Here is an 18,276-nt window from a genome sequence, read left to right as displayed (position 1 = left end):
CCCTCTCCAGCAGTTGTTATTTGTTAACTTGTTTATGAAAGCCATTCTGACTGGTGTGAGGTGGTACCTCATAGTAATTTTGATTTGCAGTTCTATAATAATCAGTGATGTGGAGCATTTTTTCATGTGCTTGTTGGCCATCTGTATATCTTCTTTGGAGAAATGTCTATTCAGATCTTTTGCCCATTTTCCATTGGGTTGTTGGTTATTTTGCTGTTGATTTGTATAAGTTGCTTCTTGTATATTTTAGAAATTAAGTCCTTGTCAGTTGCACCATTTGAAACTATTTTCTCTGATTCTGTAAGCTGTCTTTTTGTTTTTGTTTTAAATGGTTTCCTTCGCTGCACAAAAGCTTATCAGTTTGATGAGGTCCCATTTGTTTATTTTTGCTTTTATTTCTGTTGCTTTGGGTCAGCTTTTTAAAAAATTTTATTTTGGCATTTAACTCCATGTCTCTACCATACGTTGTTATTTCTTGACTTTGAAGTTTTAGACATTACTATTAATTTATATTCCTACTTTGGGGATTCTTTTTCTCTCTGTCCCAATGCATATCCTCTAATACTTCTAGTATACATCTCCTTTTAGTATATTCAGACATACTCTGTCCACTTTAACTTCTCAGAAACGTCCAGGCCTTAAATCTGATTTGCTCTTTTGTGTATCTGCTAAAAGAGCACTGTCATCCCAGGATACTCCTGGAGATTGTGTTTGCTCTCTTGTGTAAGATTCCCTGTTTCCTGGATTATATACCTGCCTGGTTGTTGGTGTACCTCCCTCTTTCTCTTGGGTCATATCCTCCAGTAGCTTCCTCAGAGATGTATGAAAGAGAAAATTTGAAACCTTTTATGGTTTTTTTTTTTCCATCCAAAGTTAATTTACATTTCATTGGCTAATTTTAAACGTGGCATGAAAGCTGTTCCAGGGTTAAACGGAAAAAAGTAATGAAAGATAAGCCCATGTCTCACAAAAATAGAAGAGTTTTACTTGATAACATTCCAAAATACATGAATTCAAATTTGGTTTAGTATTGCAGCCACTGTCCAAATCAAATAGTAGTAGTCTATTACGAGCATTTATTAAGAGTCTAATGTTAGTGTAATATTACTCTGAAGTTGTGACAACCCATTATCCTTGCAAGTCATTGAAACATGTGTCATAGAAACAAACAGGCTTCTTAGAAGAAGGAGTTAAGGCATTTTTGGCTGAACACTCAGCACAGAAGGTGTTTGCACACTGTCTGCAGTGATGCCGTCTCACTGCGACTGAAAAGCCTTTCCCACAGGCCATGCAGTTTCGCACTTCAGTGTCTTCAGCCACTTTCTATTCACTGGCTTGTGTACCTTTGATCTGAAGGGACTGATTCCCTATGTCCAGCTCCTGCACTGCTGCAGCTGTATTATCCACCTTTCTTTGCAATTCTAGTACTTTGGTTTGAAGCTCTTCTATTTCACCTTCTCCTTTAAGACACCTTTCTAGTAGTGTCTGCCTTTCGTCTTGATTATTCTGATCTGTTGCTTCCAGTAACTGCAGTTTCTTCCCGTAAGTCGTCTGTTTCTCAAGCTCACTGACTCTCCACTGACTGGACTGCCACTCCCTCTTTACAGGGCCTAGGTTTTCATTTAATGGTGTAATCTGCATGCTCATTTTAGCCTCGTTTTCTTCATGCTTCTTCTTTTTCTTTGATTTCAGAATGCAGTGAAAGCTTTGATGTTTGAAAAGGCCTTTATTTTACATTCACATTTAGTTGATGGAATGGCATCTCTGTTAAGAAGTCCTGTGCCATTTCTCTTTGGAAGCTTTAAGATTTTTTTATTCAGAATTTGGAAGGTATATGGAGAGGCACAGTGATGTGCTTTGATGTGGGTTTATTTTCATGTTATGTTGTCTACTTACCGCTCTGGAATCTTGTTTCCTTCAGTTCTGGGAAATTTTTCTCTCTTTTTTTTCTCCCCCACGCCTCCTTCCTTTCTTCCTCACCTCTTTCCTCTTTGCCTCCATATCTCCCTCCCTTCCTTAATTCCTATTCTCCTGAATAAAAATTGTAAGACTGGCTGCCAACAGTCTAAACACCCACTAGAGGAAGAGAGTTGGGGGCAGGGTAACCTCAACGTTCCCTGTTTGGCTTTTTCATTTTAGCCCCCTGTTTTTAACATGGTACTCCTAACCTCAGTTGTTCAAGGGGTTGCCTAGTCCAGGAATTTTGTTAGAGGTGGTGGGGGAGGTCTGGGAATCTTGATTCTTTTGTACTTGGAACCAGTCCTCCTGTCTTCTTTTTTCTTTTTCTTTCTTTCTTTCTTTCTTTCTTTCTTTCTTTCTTTCTTTCTTTCTTTCTTTCTTTCTTTCTTTTTTAAAGAAATTCATAATAAAGGAAATATAAACTTTAATAAAGATAGGAAAAATTTTCAAACCCACTAGTAACGAAAATAATGATTAAGAAATGCAATTAGAAAATAAGGAGTTCTTTAACTTGTCTGTTACCATTCATAGTGGTATGAATGGTAACAGACAAGCAGTGCTTTCACCTGCTTGCCATGCTCTAGCTGAAATAATCTTTAAAAATTTCAAATGAGAACAAATCTGATTGTATTGACTCCCACAAGAATGGCTACTTATAACATCTAGGCTAGACACCACTTTCTCTAAATGCCCTTCCTAAGGCTTTTCTTATATTGTCTGACTTCTGTCATAGACTCTGACCAGTTAGAATGGATGCTGGTCATAACTACCAGGTATGTCCTTAGAGAAGAAACAGCAGAAAAAGAAAGGAGGATGTAGTGGATGAAAGACTGGGAGAAAAATCTTGGGGTCATTCAGGGACGGATAATTTTAATCTAGTTTAAGAACAAGTGTAGTTGGAGTAAGGTAGTGAGAGGTTTCTAAGAAGCTGTTAAGTGTGGTCCGAAATTTCACAAGTGAAGCCGTACTGATTGGTAGGTTCCAACTCATAATAGTGGAATGCAGTGCTGAAATTGAGCATGGATGACCATTGTTGAAGACGAAGACATCCAGGGGACTTCTGAGGCCTTGAGTATAAGAATCATTCATAATAACGCTAGTGGTTGCACTATGAAGAAAGCGCAGCCACTTGCAGAAGTCTCAATAAATGAAGGAGAGTGTCTGAGAGGCAGGTAGATTATAGCATTGAGAGTGAAAATGCCCAAGCTTCATTTATGCCTTTCTTCTAAATACTTAATCTCTTATAATTCTGTATAAAGCTTCTGATTCTTAATGAAGTACCTGGCAAAGAGTTGGTGCTCAGTAAAATTTTCTTCAGCATGCCTGAAGGAAAGAAGTCATCAGTGTTTAGATTCTAATTTTTAGTCACGTGTTTGACTTGTCTCCATGTTCGGTGGTATATAAGCACCAAACAAAACAACACCTACTCAGTTAATGTAGAGGGGATAAATAATTCTATGATATGTTGTAGAAAGTACCAATAACTTCCTTCTAAAACGGATGGAAAGAAAGGTTGCAGAAAACTAGCTTTGACGAGCATTTTCACCTCTTACGTGAGCAGCAACTTGGTGTGCTGTGTCATGTTGGCGTGAGCAGCAACTTGGTGTGCTGTGTCATGTTGGCGTGAGCAGCAACTTGGTGTGCTGTGTCATGTTGGTGGGGCCAGGATGCACTGTCCTCAAAAATGTCTTAACCACTGCAGCCACTTTAGAAACACAATTTGACGTTATCAACAAAAGGGTTTGTACACACCTTGTGACCCAGTACATACGATCCTAGGTGTAGACCCAATAGAAATGAATACATATGCTCCCCAAAAGACATTTACAAGAATATACACAGGAATACTATTCATAATAGACTGAAACTAGAACTGCCAAATGTCAATCAACAGTAGAACAAGTAAGTTGTGGAATATGTTCCCAGTGGAATTTTCTGCAGTAATGAGAACGAACAGTTTATACCTATATACAGCAGTATGAATGAAACTTACAAACATAATATTGAGTGAAAGATACCAGATGTCACATATTCTGTGATTCCATTTATATAGAGTTCAGAAATAGCTAAAAGTAATCAATGATATTAAAAGTTCGGATAGTGGTTGCCCTGGGTAAGGTAGAAGAATGACTGAAGGGGGCACACACGGATGTGGGGAGTGCAGAAAGTCCCCCTGTTTTCAACCCTACCTCTAATCTTACTTCCTAAAGTACTTTATGTGCAAAATATTTAAGTCTCTTTGGGGGTTCTGTTCAAAATGGTTTGTTTCTCTCACCTTCCCCAGTGCTAGATCTAAATCAGTTATGAGTTATCATTTTCCTTCTGCTTTGCTCTGTGTGTATTTAGCTTCTTTTATTTTAAACCATTTGTATGTTCTGTTCAAGGGATGTAGGGAAGGTGGGGTGCCTGCTCAGTTTCCGTCGTTACACACGACTCCTCCTTTTTTACATTGTTCCACATGACTTTGTTCATGTTATACATATAATGGTTGTCTAATTGGAACCGTGGCAGCTTCGGTATACCTAAATTTGAGTAATCAGTCCTGTATTTTGAAAGTTTATGTTGTTTCATATATGTGTAATTATAAATGACATGAAATGACACTAGAATCCTGCTTTCTCATTTTGTGTAGTATGCAACCATCCAGAATTGGCCAAGTTCAAGTTGCAAGATGATCGCGTTGGTGACCTACAGGTAATTTCATTATTATGTAGTGCTTTTACTTTTATTTATTTATTTATTTATTTATTTTTGCCATTTCTTGGGCCGCTCCTGCGGCATATGGAGGTTCCCAGGCTAGGGGTCGAATTGGAGCTGTAGCCACCGGCCTACGCCAGAGCCACAGAAATGTGGGATCCAAGCTGCATCTGCGACCTACACCACAGCAACGCCGGATCCTTAACCCACTGAGCAAGGGCAGGGATTGAACCCGCAACCTCATGGTTCCTAGTCGGATTCGTTAACCACTGCGCCACGATGGGAACTCCTGTAGTGCTTTTATTAAAGCTTATCCTCAGTCTACTCACTATGCAGAGGCCATGGTACAGTGATAACATATTAGAATCAAGTGGCTTTTGAGTTCAAATCCTATTTCTTTGTGATATTGGGAAAAATCACTTTTAGAAAATCCCTGAGAGGAGTTCCCTCACGGCTCAGCGGGTTACGGATTGGTTTCACTGCTGCTCTGGCCCTGGCTACAGCTGTGGTGTGGGTTTGATCCCTGGCCCAGGAACTTTTGCATGCCTCAGACACGGCCAAAACAAGTCCCTGAGTGTCCGTTTTCCTCATCTGTAAAATGAAGCTGGTCGTGTGCGAGGTCGAGGGTGGAGCCAGCTATTGAATGTATAGTGTCTAACACACAATGTAACTTTTAAATACTAGGTCCAGTTGTATGCTCAGCAATAGGTCTGTCTCAGTGAGGAATTGACCTGGAGGGAAGTGCTGAAAATTATTATACTATCCCTGATGTTACCCTGAATTCTGAATAAACATCTTCTTTGTGCCTTTTTTTTTTTTTTAGATCCTTCAAGGCATTTTTCCCGCTCCTTGGCAACTTCTCTCAACCAGAGGTTCAACTCTGGGCACTGTGGGCCCTGTATCATGTCTGCAGTGAAAACCGTATGTATTCAAAACAAAACATAATAGTTTTCTAGCTATTTTTCTGTGTAAGGATTTCTTTTTTCTTTGTACGGCCACACCTGTGGCCTATGGAAGTTCTCAGGCTAGGGGTCGCATTGGAGCTGCAGCTGTGACCTATACCACAGCCACGGCAATGCTGGATCCCTACCCTGCTAAACTCGGGGCAGGGGTCGGACCTACATCCTCATGGATAGTAGTCAGGTTTTAAACCTGCTGAGCCACAACGGGAACTCCGTGTGTAAGGATTAAGTTCAAGATGAAATTTTGAGTTCTCTCCATGGTGCTTGGGTTAGGACTCTGACTGCAGTGGCTCAGGCTGCCATTGAGGCACAGGTTCGATCCCAGTCTGGCAGAGTGGGTTAAAAGGATCTGGTGTTGCTGTGGCTGCAGTGTAGGTTCTGGGAACGTCCATGTGCTGTGGGTGCGGCCATAAAATATAACTTTAAAAAAAAGATGGAATTTTGAAAAATTATTCACCTATGTGCTGATTTTAACTCTTTTTTGAAGAGAAACCGAAAAGCTGAAGTTTGTGGCTCAGTGGTGGCGAACCCAACTAGTATTCATGAGGATGGTTCCGTCCCTGGCCTTGCTCAGTGGGTTGGGGATCTGTTACTGCTGTGAGCTGTGGTGCAGGTCATGGACAGAGCTCAGATCTGGTGCTGGTGTGGCTGTGACGTAGGCCGGCAGCTGTAGCTTCGATTTAACCCCTAGCTTGGGAACCTCCATATGCTGTGCATATGGCCCTAAAAAGCACACAAAAATAAGAAAGAAGCTGAAAAGCACTTGTATTAGTATAAAAAAGTCTACAGAATTATAATATACTTGGAGGTGTATGTTAAGCAATTTAGAAACTGAAAATTTTCTCCCACTTTTGTTTCCTACAGAGCATTGTGCATAATTTCATAGCTATTCTTCCAGATAATTTTCTGTGGAAACATACTATAGTTAGTATATACTGTGCATGAATTTAGTGTTTTTTAAACAAAATGGGCTCATTCTGTGCATGCTGTCCTATGGCTTGCTCTTTTTCACTCAGGAGTTTATCATGCGTATCCTTCCGATAGTAATGTACATGGATTTGCCTCTTGGTAATGGTTTTTGGGAGGCTGGAGGAGGAGCAGGAATCAGGAGTTGTTTCCTAGGCAGATTAAATGTTTCCATGTCTTGCTGTTTTAAATTCCCTTGGGAATTTTGGCTTTTATTCTTTGCTAAAGATTATTAAAATTTTTGCTTTTATTATAAAAGAAATACGGGTTTTAATTGTATAGTAAAAAACCTAAGGTATAACTTTCAGAATTTAATTAAAGGTTTAATTGTCGAAGTGTGTAAACTGTCTTAAGATAGCTGTAACAAGTAAAGAGACCTACATGCAAAAACTATGAGAAATAATTTAAAAGCCTGAAATAATTATGAGACATGCTGTAAATTTCTGTTCTTTTCAGTTTATGAATGTAATACAGTTCAAGTGGATGAGTAAGAAATGAGGAATCTGAAAATTATTCTAAAGTAAACATGGCAAGATAAACAGGAAAGAAACCAACCAGGAAAAAATGGTTTTTAGGAGTTTGCCAAAACGCTTCTCTCTCTCTCTCTCTCTCTCTTTTTTTTTTTTTTTTTTTTTTTTTTTTTTTGGTCTTTTTGCCTTTACTTGAGCCACTCCTGTGGCATATGGAGGTTCCCAGGCTAGGGGTCTAATCGGAGCTGTAGCCGCCGGCCTAGGCCAGGGCCACAGCAACAGTGATGTGGGATCTGAGCCGCGTCTGTGACCTACACCACAGCTCACAGCAACACCAGATCCTTAACCCACTGAGCAAGGCCAGGGATCGAACCTGCAACCTTATGGTTCCTAGTCGGATTCCTTAACCACTGCACCATGACAGGAACTCCGCAAAACACTTCTATTTAAATGGTGCTGTCATACGAATAGATATAGGCAAATCAAACATTGTTTCCAGTCATTTTTATTACAATACAAACAGTTCAGTGAATTGAATGACAGTGAATAAATGACATTCTGTCACAGTCACAAATACATCATACATATACGAAAGGTGCACATGTCTGGTAATAAAGAGGACAGGTGCCAGATCCAGACTATTTGTACCTTTTTTCCAGTTTCTCCATTTATTGCTGTGGGAGCTTGAGCAAATTACTTAACTTCTCTGTGCCTCAGTTTCCTTTTCTATAAAATGGGGATTAAAATACCTACATCATAGGACTCATGAGAATTAAATGAGTTAACATTTGCAAAGCATTTTTGCTTGATTGATAATACTAGCATGCATATATAGTATAATATTAGTACATAGCATTTGTTCAGTAAAAGACTTAACTTTGCAAACATGTGAATTCATCTGCAGAATACTTTTAGAATTGCTGAGTCAAAATGTCGTGAACATTTGTAATTTTGATAGGTATTACTAAACTAGCAGGGAATTGATTACCAGTTTGCATTCCCATCCACAATATTTGAGAGCTTGCAGTTTCCTTTTATTCTTGCAAAAACATTTAATTGAACTTTTTGATATTTGCCAATCTAAGGTGAATGAATCTCAGTTGGCATTTAAGTAAGGTTAACTATTTTCTTATATATATATATTTGCCATTTTGATTCCTTTATTGTTTCTTTTACTGTATTTAAATTAAAAAATTTTTTTTCCTTGTGGCCCTATTTTTCTGAGAGTTCTGTTTATTTTTTTATATTAATGAATTTATTGCATTTATAGTTGTACAATGACATCACAACCCAATTTTGTAGCATTTCCATCCCAAACCCCCAGTGCACCCCCCACTCCCCAACCTGTCTCCTTTGGAAACCATGAGTTTTTCAAAGTCTGTGAGTCAGTATCTGTTCTGCAAAGAAGTACATTGTGTCCTTTTTTCGATTTCTACATGTCAGTGATAGCATTTGATGTTGGTGTCTCATTGTGTGACTGACTTCACTTAGCATGATAATTTCTAGGTCCATCCATGTTGCTGCAAATGCTGTTATTTCTTTCCTTTTAATGGCTGAGTAATATTCCATTGTGTATATGTACCACATCTTCTTGATCCGTTCCTCTGTCGATGGACATTTAGGTTGTTTCCATGTCTTGGCTATTGCAAATAGTGCTGCAATGTACATTGGAGTACATGTGTCTTTGCGAGTTGTGGTTTTCTCTGGATAGATGCCCAGGAGTGGGATTGCTGGATCAAATGGTAGTTCTATGTTTAGTTTTCTGAGGAGTCTCCATACCGTTTTCCACAGTGGTCACACCAATTTACAATCCCACCAACAGTGCAATAGGGTTCCTTTTTCTCCACACCCTCTCCAGCACTTATTATTTGTAGACATTTTGATGGTGGCCATTCTGGCTGATATAAGGTGGTACCTCAAAGTGGATTTGATTTGGAGTTCTCTAATCATGAGTGATGTTAAACATCTTTTAATGTGTTTTTTGGCCATCCATGTATCTTCTTTGGAGAATTGTCTGTTTAGATCTTCTGCCCATTTTTTGATGGGGCTGTTTGTTTTCTTGGTATTGAGCTGTAGAAGGTGTTTATAAATTTTGGAGATTAATCCCTTGTCAGTGGATTCATTTGCAAAGATTTTCTCCCATTCTGAGGGTTGTCTTTTCATTTTGTTTAGGGTTTCCTTTGCTGTGCAGAAACTTTTAAGTTTAATTAAGTCCCATTTGTTTATTTTTGCTTTTACTGTCATTACTCTAAGGTGAATCTGAGAAGATGCTGCTGTTGTCTATGTTACAGAGTGTTTGGCCTGTGTTTTCCTCTAAGAGTTTTATAGTATCTGTTTTTTTTTGTTTGTTTGTTTGTTGGTTTTTGTCTTTTGCCTTTTCTAGGGCCACTCCCACAGCACATGGAGGTTCCCAGGCTAGGGGTCTAATTGGAGCTGTAGCCCCCTGCTTACACCACAGCAATGCGGGATCCAAGCCTCATCTGCGACCTACACCACAGCTCAGGGCACGCTGGATCATAAACTCACTGAGCAAGGCCAGGGATCAATCCCACAACCTTGTGGTTCCTAGTCGGATTTGTTAACCACTGAGCCACAACGGGAACTCCTATCTGATCTTATATCTAGGTCTTTAATCCCTTTTGAGTGTATTTTTGTGTATGGTGTTAGGGAGCGTTATAATTTCATTCTTTTACATGTGGCTGTCCAGTTTTCCCAGCATCACTTATTGAACAAGCTGTCTTTTCTCCATTGTGTATTCTTGCCTCCTTTGTCATAGACAAGTTGGCTGTAGGTGTGTGGGTTTATTTCTGGGTTTTCTATCCTGTTCCACTGATCTATATTTCTGTCTTTGTGCTAGTACCATATGGTTTTCATGACTGTAGCTTTGTAATATAGTCTGAAATGAGGGAGCCTGATTCCTCCAGCTCCATTTTTCTTTTTCAGGATGGCTTTGACTATTCTGGGTCTTTTGTGCTTCCAAACAAACTTTAAAATATTTTGTTCGAGTTCTGTGAAAAATGTCCTTGGTAATTTGATAGGGATTGCATTAAATCTGTAGATTGCCTTGGGTAGTATAGTCATTTTGATAATATTGACCCTTCCAATCCAAGAGCATGGTATGTCTTTCCATCTGTTTGTGTCATCCTTGATTTCTTTCATCAGTGTCTTGTAGTTTTCAGAGTACAGGTCTTTTGTCTCTTTAGGTAGGTTTACTCCTAGGTACTTTATTTATTCTTTTGGATGCGATGGTAAACAGGATTGCTTCCCTCATTTCTCTTGCTGATGTTTCATTGTTAGTGTATAGGAATGCCGTCAATTTCTTAATTTTGTATCCTGCGTCTTTGCCAAATTCATTGATGAGCTCTAATAGTTTCCTGGTAGAATCTTTAGGATTCTCTAGGTATAGCAACGCCAGGTCTGAGCTATGTCTGCGACTTACACCACAGCTCACGGCAACCCCAGATCCTTAACCTGCTGAGCGAGGAGGGATCAAACCAGCATCCTCATGGGTGCTAGTCAGGTTCATTAACCACTGAGCCATGACAGGGACTCTTGCATCCCATAGGTTTTGGAGTGTTGTATCCTTGTTGTCATTTGCTTATAGGTATTTTTAAATTTCCTCTTTGATTTCTTCAGTGATCCACTGGCTGTTTAGTAGCATGTTTAGTCTCCACGTGTTTGTGTTTTTTGCAGTTTTCTTCTTGTTGATTTCCAGTAATACAGCTTTGTGGTTTGAAAAGATGTGTGCTGTGATTTAAATTTTCTAAAAGTTGGAGTTCCCGTCGTGGCGCAGTGGTTAACGAATCCGACTAGGAACCATGAGGTTGCGGGTTCGGTCCCTGCCCTTGCTCAGTGGGTTAACGATCCGGCGTTGCCGTGAGCTGTGGTGTAGGTTGCAGACGCGGCTTGGATCCCACGTTGCTGTGGCTCTGGCGTAGGCCGGTGGCTACAGCTCCGATTCAACCCCTAGCCTGGGAACCTCCATATGCCGTGGGAGCGGCCCAAGAAATAGCAACAACAACAACAACAAAAGACAAAAAGACAAAAAAAAAAAATAAATAAAAATAAATAAATAAATAAATAAATTTTCTAAAAGTTGCTGAGGCTTGATTTGTGGCCCAGGATGTGATCAATCTTAGAGAATGTTCCATGTGTACTTGAGAAGAATGTGTATTCTGTTGCTTTTAGATAGAATGTCCTATAAATATCTGTTAAGTCCATCTGGTCTATTGCTTCATTCAGGGCCTGTGTTTCCTTATTGATTTTCTGTCTGGATGATCTCTCCATTGCTGTAAGTGAGGTGTTAAATTCCCCCACTATTATTTTGTTATTGTGGATTTGTCCTTTTAAGGTTGCTAGCAGTTGCCTTATATATTTTGGTGAACCTATGTTGGGTGAAAATTGGTATATCTTCTTCTTGGATTGATCCTTTGATCATTATGTACTGTGCTTCCTTGTCTGTTAAAATATTCTACATTTTAAAGTCTATTTTGGAGTTCCCTTTGTGGCTCAGTGGCTAATGAATCTGACTAGGAACCATGAGGTTGCAGGTTCAATCTCTGGCCTCGCTCAGTGGGTTAAGGATCCGGCGTTGCCATGAGCTGTGGCATAGGTCACAGATGTGGCTCAGATCCCATGTTGCTGTGGCTGTGGTGTAGGCTGGCAGCTGCAGCTCTGATTCAACCCGTAGCCTGGGAACCTCCATATACCGTGGGTGCAGCCCTAAAAAGACAAAAGACAAATAAATAAATAAATAAATAATAAAGTCTATTTTGTCTGATATGAGTATTGCTATTCCAGCTTTCTTTTGATTCCCATTTGCATGAAGTATTTTCTTCCATCCTCTACCTTAGAATTTGTATGTGTTTCTAGAAGTGATGTGGGTCTCTTAAAGAGAGCATATATATATGGGTCTTGTTTTTGTGTCAATTCAGCCAGCCCATGTCTTTTGGTTGGGGTGTTTAGTCCATTAACATTTAAGGTAATTATTGATATGCATGTTCTTATTGCCATTTTATTAATTGCTTTGGTTTGTTTTTGTTGTTCTTTTTTCTTCCCTTCTTGTTCTCCTTGTGGTTTGATGACTATCTTTAGTGTTGTATTTGAGTTGATTTTTCTTACTTGTTTGTGTATCACTTATAGATTTTTGGTTTGCAGTTACTCTGAAATTTTGATATAGGAATCTACACACACACACACACACACACACACACACACGAGATTGTTTTAAGTTGTTGGTCTCTTTTTTTTGCCATTTCTTGCACCGCTCCTGCAGCATATGGAGTTTCCCAGGCCAGGGGTCGAATCAGAGCTGCATCTGCTGGCCTACACCACAGCCACAGCAACGCAGGATCCAAGCTGCGTCTGCAACCTACACCACAGCTCACAGCAATGCTGGATCCTTAACCCACTGAGCAAGGGCAGGGATCGAACCCGCAACCTCATGGATCCTAGTCAGATTCGTTAACCACTGAGCCACGACGGGAACTTCTAAGTTGTTGATCTCTTAATTGCATCTCCACTGTCCTGCCTTTGTACCCTCCACTTCTTGTTGTAAGGCTGGTTTAGTGTTGCTGAATTCTCCTAGCTTTTGCTTATCTGTGAAGGTTTTGATTTCCCCTTCAAAGCTGAAGGAGAACCTTGCTGGGTAAAGCAATCTTGGTTGGAGGTTTTTTCCTTTCATCTCGTTAAGTATATAGTGCCACTCCCTTCTGGCCTGTAGAGTTTCTGCTGAAAAATCTGCTGATAACCTTATCAGGGTTCCCTTGTATGTTATTTGTTTCTTTTCCCTAGTTGCTTTCAAGATTTTCTCTTTGTCTTTAATTTTGATTAGTTTGATTAATATGTGTCTCGGTGTATTCCTCCTTGGGTTTATTTTATATGGTACTCGTTGTGCTTCCTGGATTTGAGTGAGTGGTTCCTTTTCCCATGTTAGGGAAGTGTTCGGCTATTATCTCTCGGAATATTTTGTCTGTTCCCTTCTCTCTCTCTTCTCCTGGCACCCCTATAATACGGATGTTGGTGTGTTTGGTGTTGTCCCGGAGTTCTCTGAGACTCTCTTCATTTGTTTTCAAACTTTTTTCTCATTCACATCAGTGATTTCCACTAATCAGTCCTCCACCTTGTTTATTTGTTTCTTCTGCCTCTTGTAATCTGCTGTTGGCTGCTTCTAATGAATTTTTTATTTCAGTTATTGTATTTTGCATCTCTTCTTGCTTAAGTTTTATATCTTGTATTTCTTTGCTCACTGTTTCTCCTGGAGACTGAGAATCTGTTTTTCTGGTTTTTTTTTTTTTTTTTTTTTTTTCTTTCTCCCTTATCTGAGTTATAGTTCTGTCTTTTCATTTTTATAGATTTTTGATGTGGTGACCTTTTTACAGGTAATAGAATTGTAGCCTCTGTTACTTCTGATGTCTGCCCCCCTTGTGGCTAAAGTTGGTATGGGGACTTGCTGTAAGCTTCCTGATGGGGGGGGACTGATACCTGCCTACTGGTAGGTGGAGCTGATTCCTATCCCTCTGGTAGGTGGGGCTTTGTCTTTGGGTGAGATTAGAGGGGGCTGTGTGCCTGGGGGGTCTTTAGGCAGCCTGTTTAGTTACTGATGGGTGGGGCTGTGATCCCACCTGGATTGCTGTTTGGTCTAGAGCTCAGTGCTGATGAATGGGGCTAGATTTTCCTAAAATGACCGACTCTAGAGGAACACATGCTGATGAACATTCCCAAGAGCTTTGCCTCCAATGTCCTTCCCCCACAGTGAGCCACAGTCACCCCCCCATTTCCCAGGAGGTCCTCTAAGAACTGCAGTCACGTCTGACTCAGATTCCTATGGAGCCTTTGCTTTGCTCTGGGACCCAGTGCACGTGAAAATCTGGTTGTGCCTTTTAAGAATGGGGTCTCCGTTTCCCCCAGTCCTGTGGAGCTCCTGCGCACAAGCCCCCCTGGACTTCAATGCCAGATTCTCTGGGGGCTCTTTCTCCCAATCCCAGATCCCCAGGTGTGGAGACTGGACGTGGGGCTCAGAACTCTCACTCCTGTAGGTGAGTCTCTGCGATGCACTTACTTTCCAGTCTGGGGCTGCCCACCCGGGAGGTATGGGGTTGCTTATATAGAGTAATTGCCCCTCGTACCTCTTGATGTGGCCTCTTCTTTGTCTTCTGGAGTAGGATATCTTTTTGAAAGTTTCTGGTCCATTTGGTTGAAGATTGCTCAGCATTTGTTTGTAATTTTGTTGTTTTTAGGAGAGAAGTCGAGCTCTAGTCTTTCTATTCTGCCGTCTTAATCCCCTATCTTCTTAATTTGAAGTGTCTGTTGATATCCTTTGCTCACTTTTTATCTACTATTTCTTGATCTTTTTAATTTGAAGGAACTCTTACAAATATTTTCCCCCTTTATTGCCTTAATTTTATTCAGTATTTTTGCATTTCCGTATTTTCTTATGGCCTCTGAATTTCAGATCATGGTTATGCCTTACAAAATTGATGAAAATTTTTAGCCTTTTTTTACTTTTTAGGGCCGTACCCGTGGCATATGGAGGTTCCTAGGCTAGGGGTTTAATTGGGTCAACCAACCCTACAGCTGCCAGCCTCCACCACAGCTTACAGCAACACTGGATCCATAACCCACTGAGCAAGACCAGGGATTGAACCCACAACCTTATGGTTCCTAGTTGGATTCGTTTCCTCTGCACCATGATGAGAGCTCCTTAGCTGTTTTCTTTTAAAGTATTAACCTCCATCTATTCTATTCCTTTCTTGTAGTCTATTAGAAGTATCTTAATACCGTTTCTTTATCTGTCCTACATATTTTGTTTCCATGTCTGTTTCTTTTTACTGCATCCTTGGTAATTGTCTTAGATTGGTTTTTGGATCATCATTTCTCTCTGTCTAATTGGCTCTTGGACTGATTAAGAGAATCCTTTTCAGACTGAGTTGTAGACATACTCCTTCAGTACTGTTTTATTTTTGCTTCTGTCAAGTGTTCTAGAGGTTTCACTGGGATTGGATTAATTCTTGTATTAATTTATTAGCTCAAGAATTCCCAGAATATTGAGGGGCATGTAAATTCAAAGTCTATACCAACTTGGGACTCTGGTTATAAATTCTCAGGAAAGACTTTTCCCCAGGAGCCCAGGCCAAGATAAAAACGATTCATTGTCTTATTTCCTCATCTTATCTAACTGAGGAGCCAACTTTTTATGCTCATTCTCCTTATAACTTCCTACGTTAAGACTTAAATTATGGAGTTCCCTTCATGGCTCAGTGGGTAAAGAATCCAACTAGGAATCATGAGGTTGTGGGTTTGATCACTGGCCTTGCTCAGTGGGTTAAGGATCCAGTGTTGCCATGAGCTATGGTGTAGGTCACAGACAAGGCTTGGATCTGGCATTGCTGTGGCTGTGGTGTAGGCTGGCAGCTACAGCTCTAATTCGACCCATAGCCTGGGAACCTCCATATGCTATGGGTGCCGCCCTAGAAAAGACAAAAAAGAAAACAAGGAAAAACCTTAAATTACAAGATAACTGAAACTGACATTCCCTTTCCTTCCCACTTTATCATCTGTAGGATGGTTATAGCTTAGGTTACATGAACTTTATGTGCTTTTTGTTCTTTGACTCCTGGATAGTGCCTTTACCTTGTAGACTCAGTTACGCATTTTAAATATTTTCAATTGTATTTATCTAGCACCTGATGTTTTCAGGTTATTCAGCTCAGCATGTTGCCTACACCTGAAATTTGTATTATTTTTGTAATAAAAGAAGTTTGGGGAGTTCTTATCATGGCTCAGTGTTAAACAACCTGACTAGTATCCATGAGTTCGTGGGTTCGATCCCTGGCCTCTCTCAGTGGGTTAAGGATCTTGTGTTGCTGTGAGCTGTGGTGTAGGTCGCAGACTCAGCTCAGATCTGGCGTTGCTGTGGCTGTGATGTAGGCTGGCAGCTGTAGCTCCTGTTGGACCCCTAGCCTGGGAACTTCAATGTGCCACAGATGCGGCCCTAAAAAAGGAAAAAAAAAAAATTCTTATCTGTTTAGCTAGGATCAGAGACATTGCAGCATAGAGGTTTCTGGAAGTAAACATAGTAAAATAATCATCCCTTATCTCACTACACAAGCCAAGCGTTATTGACGTATTTCTTCTGAATTGACACATTTCATGTGTTAAGTCCGTGTAAATGTGCATTTGTATTCTTTCCTCAAAATGGCGAATGTTGTAATTTGGGAACGTTTAAAACGCCAACTTATCCATCAAGTTTCTTTGCCTGATTTTCTTTCAGCTGGCAAATACTGCAAACTGTTAGTGGAAGAAGAAGGACTGCAGCTTCTGTGTGACATCCAGGAGCACAGTGAGGCAGACCCCCAGGCACAGCAGATGGCAGCCTCCATTCTGGATGACTTCAGAATGCATTTCATGAATTATCAGAGACCCCCTCTGTGTTGAATGCCCTTCTGAACCTTAGGGCCTCAGAGGTGCTCTGCTCCTCAGTGTTAGGTCTTCTGCCCTATAGGCAGTTGAATGTTGAATTGAATTGAAACTAGTTGTCATCGGAGTTTGAGTTGCTGCTTCATTGGCCTTTCTTTTGAGTTACAAGAAGGTTGAGTTTGTATGATAGTCATAATCCCTAATCAAGTTGGAATCATCCTGAGAATACCCTTTCACCAGTTTTAAATAATCAAGCCCTGGACTCTGTGAGAAGACCTGTGAGCTTGTGTTGGAACAGCTCTGCCACTTACTCTTCTCTAACCCTGGCCAGTTTCTTAACTTGGAGTGTTCGTCAGAGGGAGGGGGAAAAGAAAGACCTATAAGGAGACTTGATATTTATATTAAATTTCATGTTTGAAAGAATATCCTGAGTTATTTCTGGCTATATGAAGCCACTGAAAAAGAAGTACATGAAAAAGTTCTGGAAACAATATGCTTATAAATGTTGGAAGGCAGAACCTCTGTGGAGGGGGAAAAAAAAAAGTTGATACCAAGGTATCTACTTTGTTAGATGGAGAGAAGAGAAACATATTTTTATGATTTTGGATATTCTCCTTTTGACCTTTTTCCTCCAGCTCTACACATTAGACTGAGTTAGACAATTGTGTGCAACTGGGTGTGTTGGTGGGGACTGGTCAAAATTAGGACTGAGAATAGTGTATAAGAGGGTTGGAAATCTCTATCCCTCAAAATTTTAAGTAGCATGATGACTTTGCCAAAGATTTAAAGAAGTGCTCTTATCTAACACAGCAATGAGAATAATATGGGCTTTTCTGAGAGCCTGCCTATCAACAACAATATAAAACTATCAGAAGCTTTTGTTTGTGTACCCTGCAAATCTTCTCTATGAAAGACTATGAAATCCTTCTTGCTGTATTATTCACAACTCACAAAACATGTGCTGTCATCCATCTGTATTAATTTAAGTTTTTTAAAGAAATAGATTCTTTTTTTGAGTTAGTAGCCTATTTTAGGACTAGATTTTTGTGCTCTTAGCTGGCCAGACTCTTGAATGGAATGCTGTATACTATCTTTTGGAAGCAAATGAGGCTCATTGTTATTCTAAACCATATTGCAAACTGTTGCTCACCAGTGGAAGCAGGAACTTAAAATGTTCTTCCTTTTACAGTCCTGAAACTACGCAGCATTTTCTTTCATTCATTCTTCTGCATGATTTAAAAGGCTGTCTTAGTTTACTGACCTGGGTTCCATACTTCAGAACCTGCCGTTACCAGATACTAGCTTAGGCTGATGTGAGGAGGGTGGCTGAGAACTGGTGCCTGTTGGGGTCCAGTTCTGCACGAGGCACCTCTCCAAGTTTTGCCTCCTTCACAGCGTTCCTCTGCGATCGCTAAGTTGTATTTTCCCCATTTGACAGTTGAGAAAGAGGAGGTTTAGTATGGTGGTTACTGCTCATGTGGTTGGTGTCAATTCTAAGACCTGGGCTCTTCTGTGTTATGCTCCCTTCCAGGAAGTGAGCACAACTTTGGGGAACATTTGTATTTAGCAGCAAATCAACAATGTTGTTGGCGTGTGTCCGTGCCTGTGGCTTCGTGACTTCTAAGCGCGGCCAGGCATAGGCTCAGGAAGCTCAGACCAGTTCAAGAGTGACCACAAGGCTGTCTCTTCCCCTACCCTGGTTCAGGAGGGGAGGGCATGGAGACCAGTGTGCAATGTGCATGTCAGCCCCCTCTGTTCTAAGTGTGTCGTCTTGCTCACCTTTGCTCATGCTCTTCCCCTCAGCC

The 18,276-nt window shown here is 40.4% G+C and overlaps 1 protein-coding gene across 1 annotated transcript in view; it reads left to right on the top strand.

Moving 5' to 3' along the window:
* The window catches only part of ZYG11A (zyg-11 family member A, cell cycle regulator), a 48,188-nt gene extending 31,297 nt beyond the window's left edge, over positions 1 to 16,891 (top strand). The window contains exons 12-14 of the mRNA XM_021096615.2: positions 4,592 to 4,653; positions 5,480 to 5,577; positions 16,326 to 16,891. Of these exons, the coding sequence (XP_020952274.2) occupies positions 4,592 to 4,653; positions 5,480 to 5,577; positions 16,326 to 16,489 (324 nt within the window). The 3' untranslated portion in view covers positions 16,490 to 16,891. The remainder of the gene's footprint in view (positions 1 to 4,591; positions 4,654 to 5,479; positions 5,578 to 16,325) is intronic.
* The last annotated feature ends 1,385 nt before the right edge of the window (positions 16,892 to 18,276 follow it).

Source organism: Sus scrofa, chromosome 6 (genome assembly GCF_054392235.1).
Source record: "Sus scrofa isolate SSC_HxYL_T2T_F1_AM1 chromosome 6, Sscrofa_HxYL_maternal_Yorkshire_Landrace_v2.0, whole genome shotgun sequence".
Lineage (NCBI taxonomy): Eukaryota > Metazoa > Chordata > Mammalia > Artiodactyla > Suidae > Sus > Sus scrofa.
This window is presented reverse-complemented; position numbering and strand designations above follow the sequence as displayed.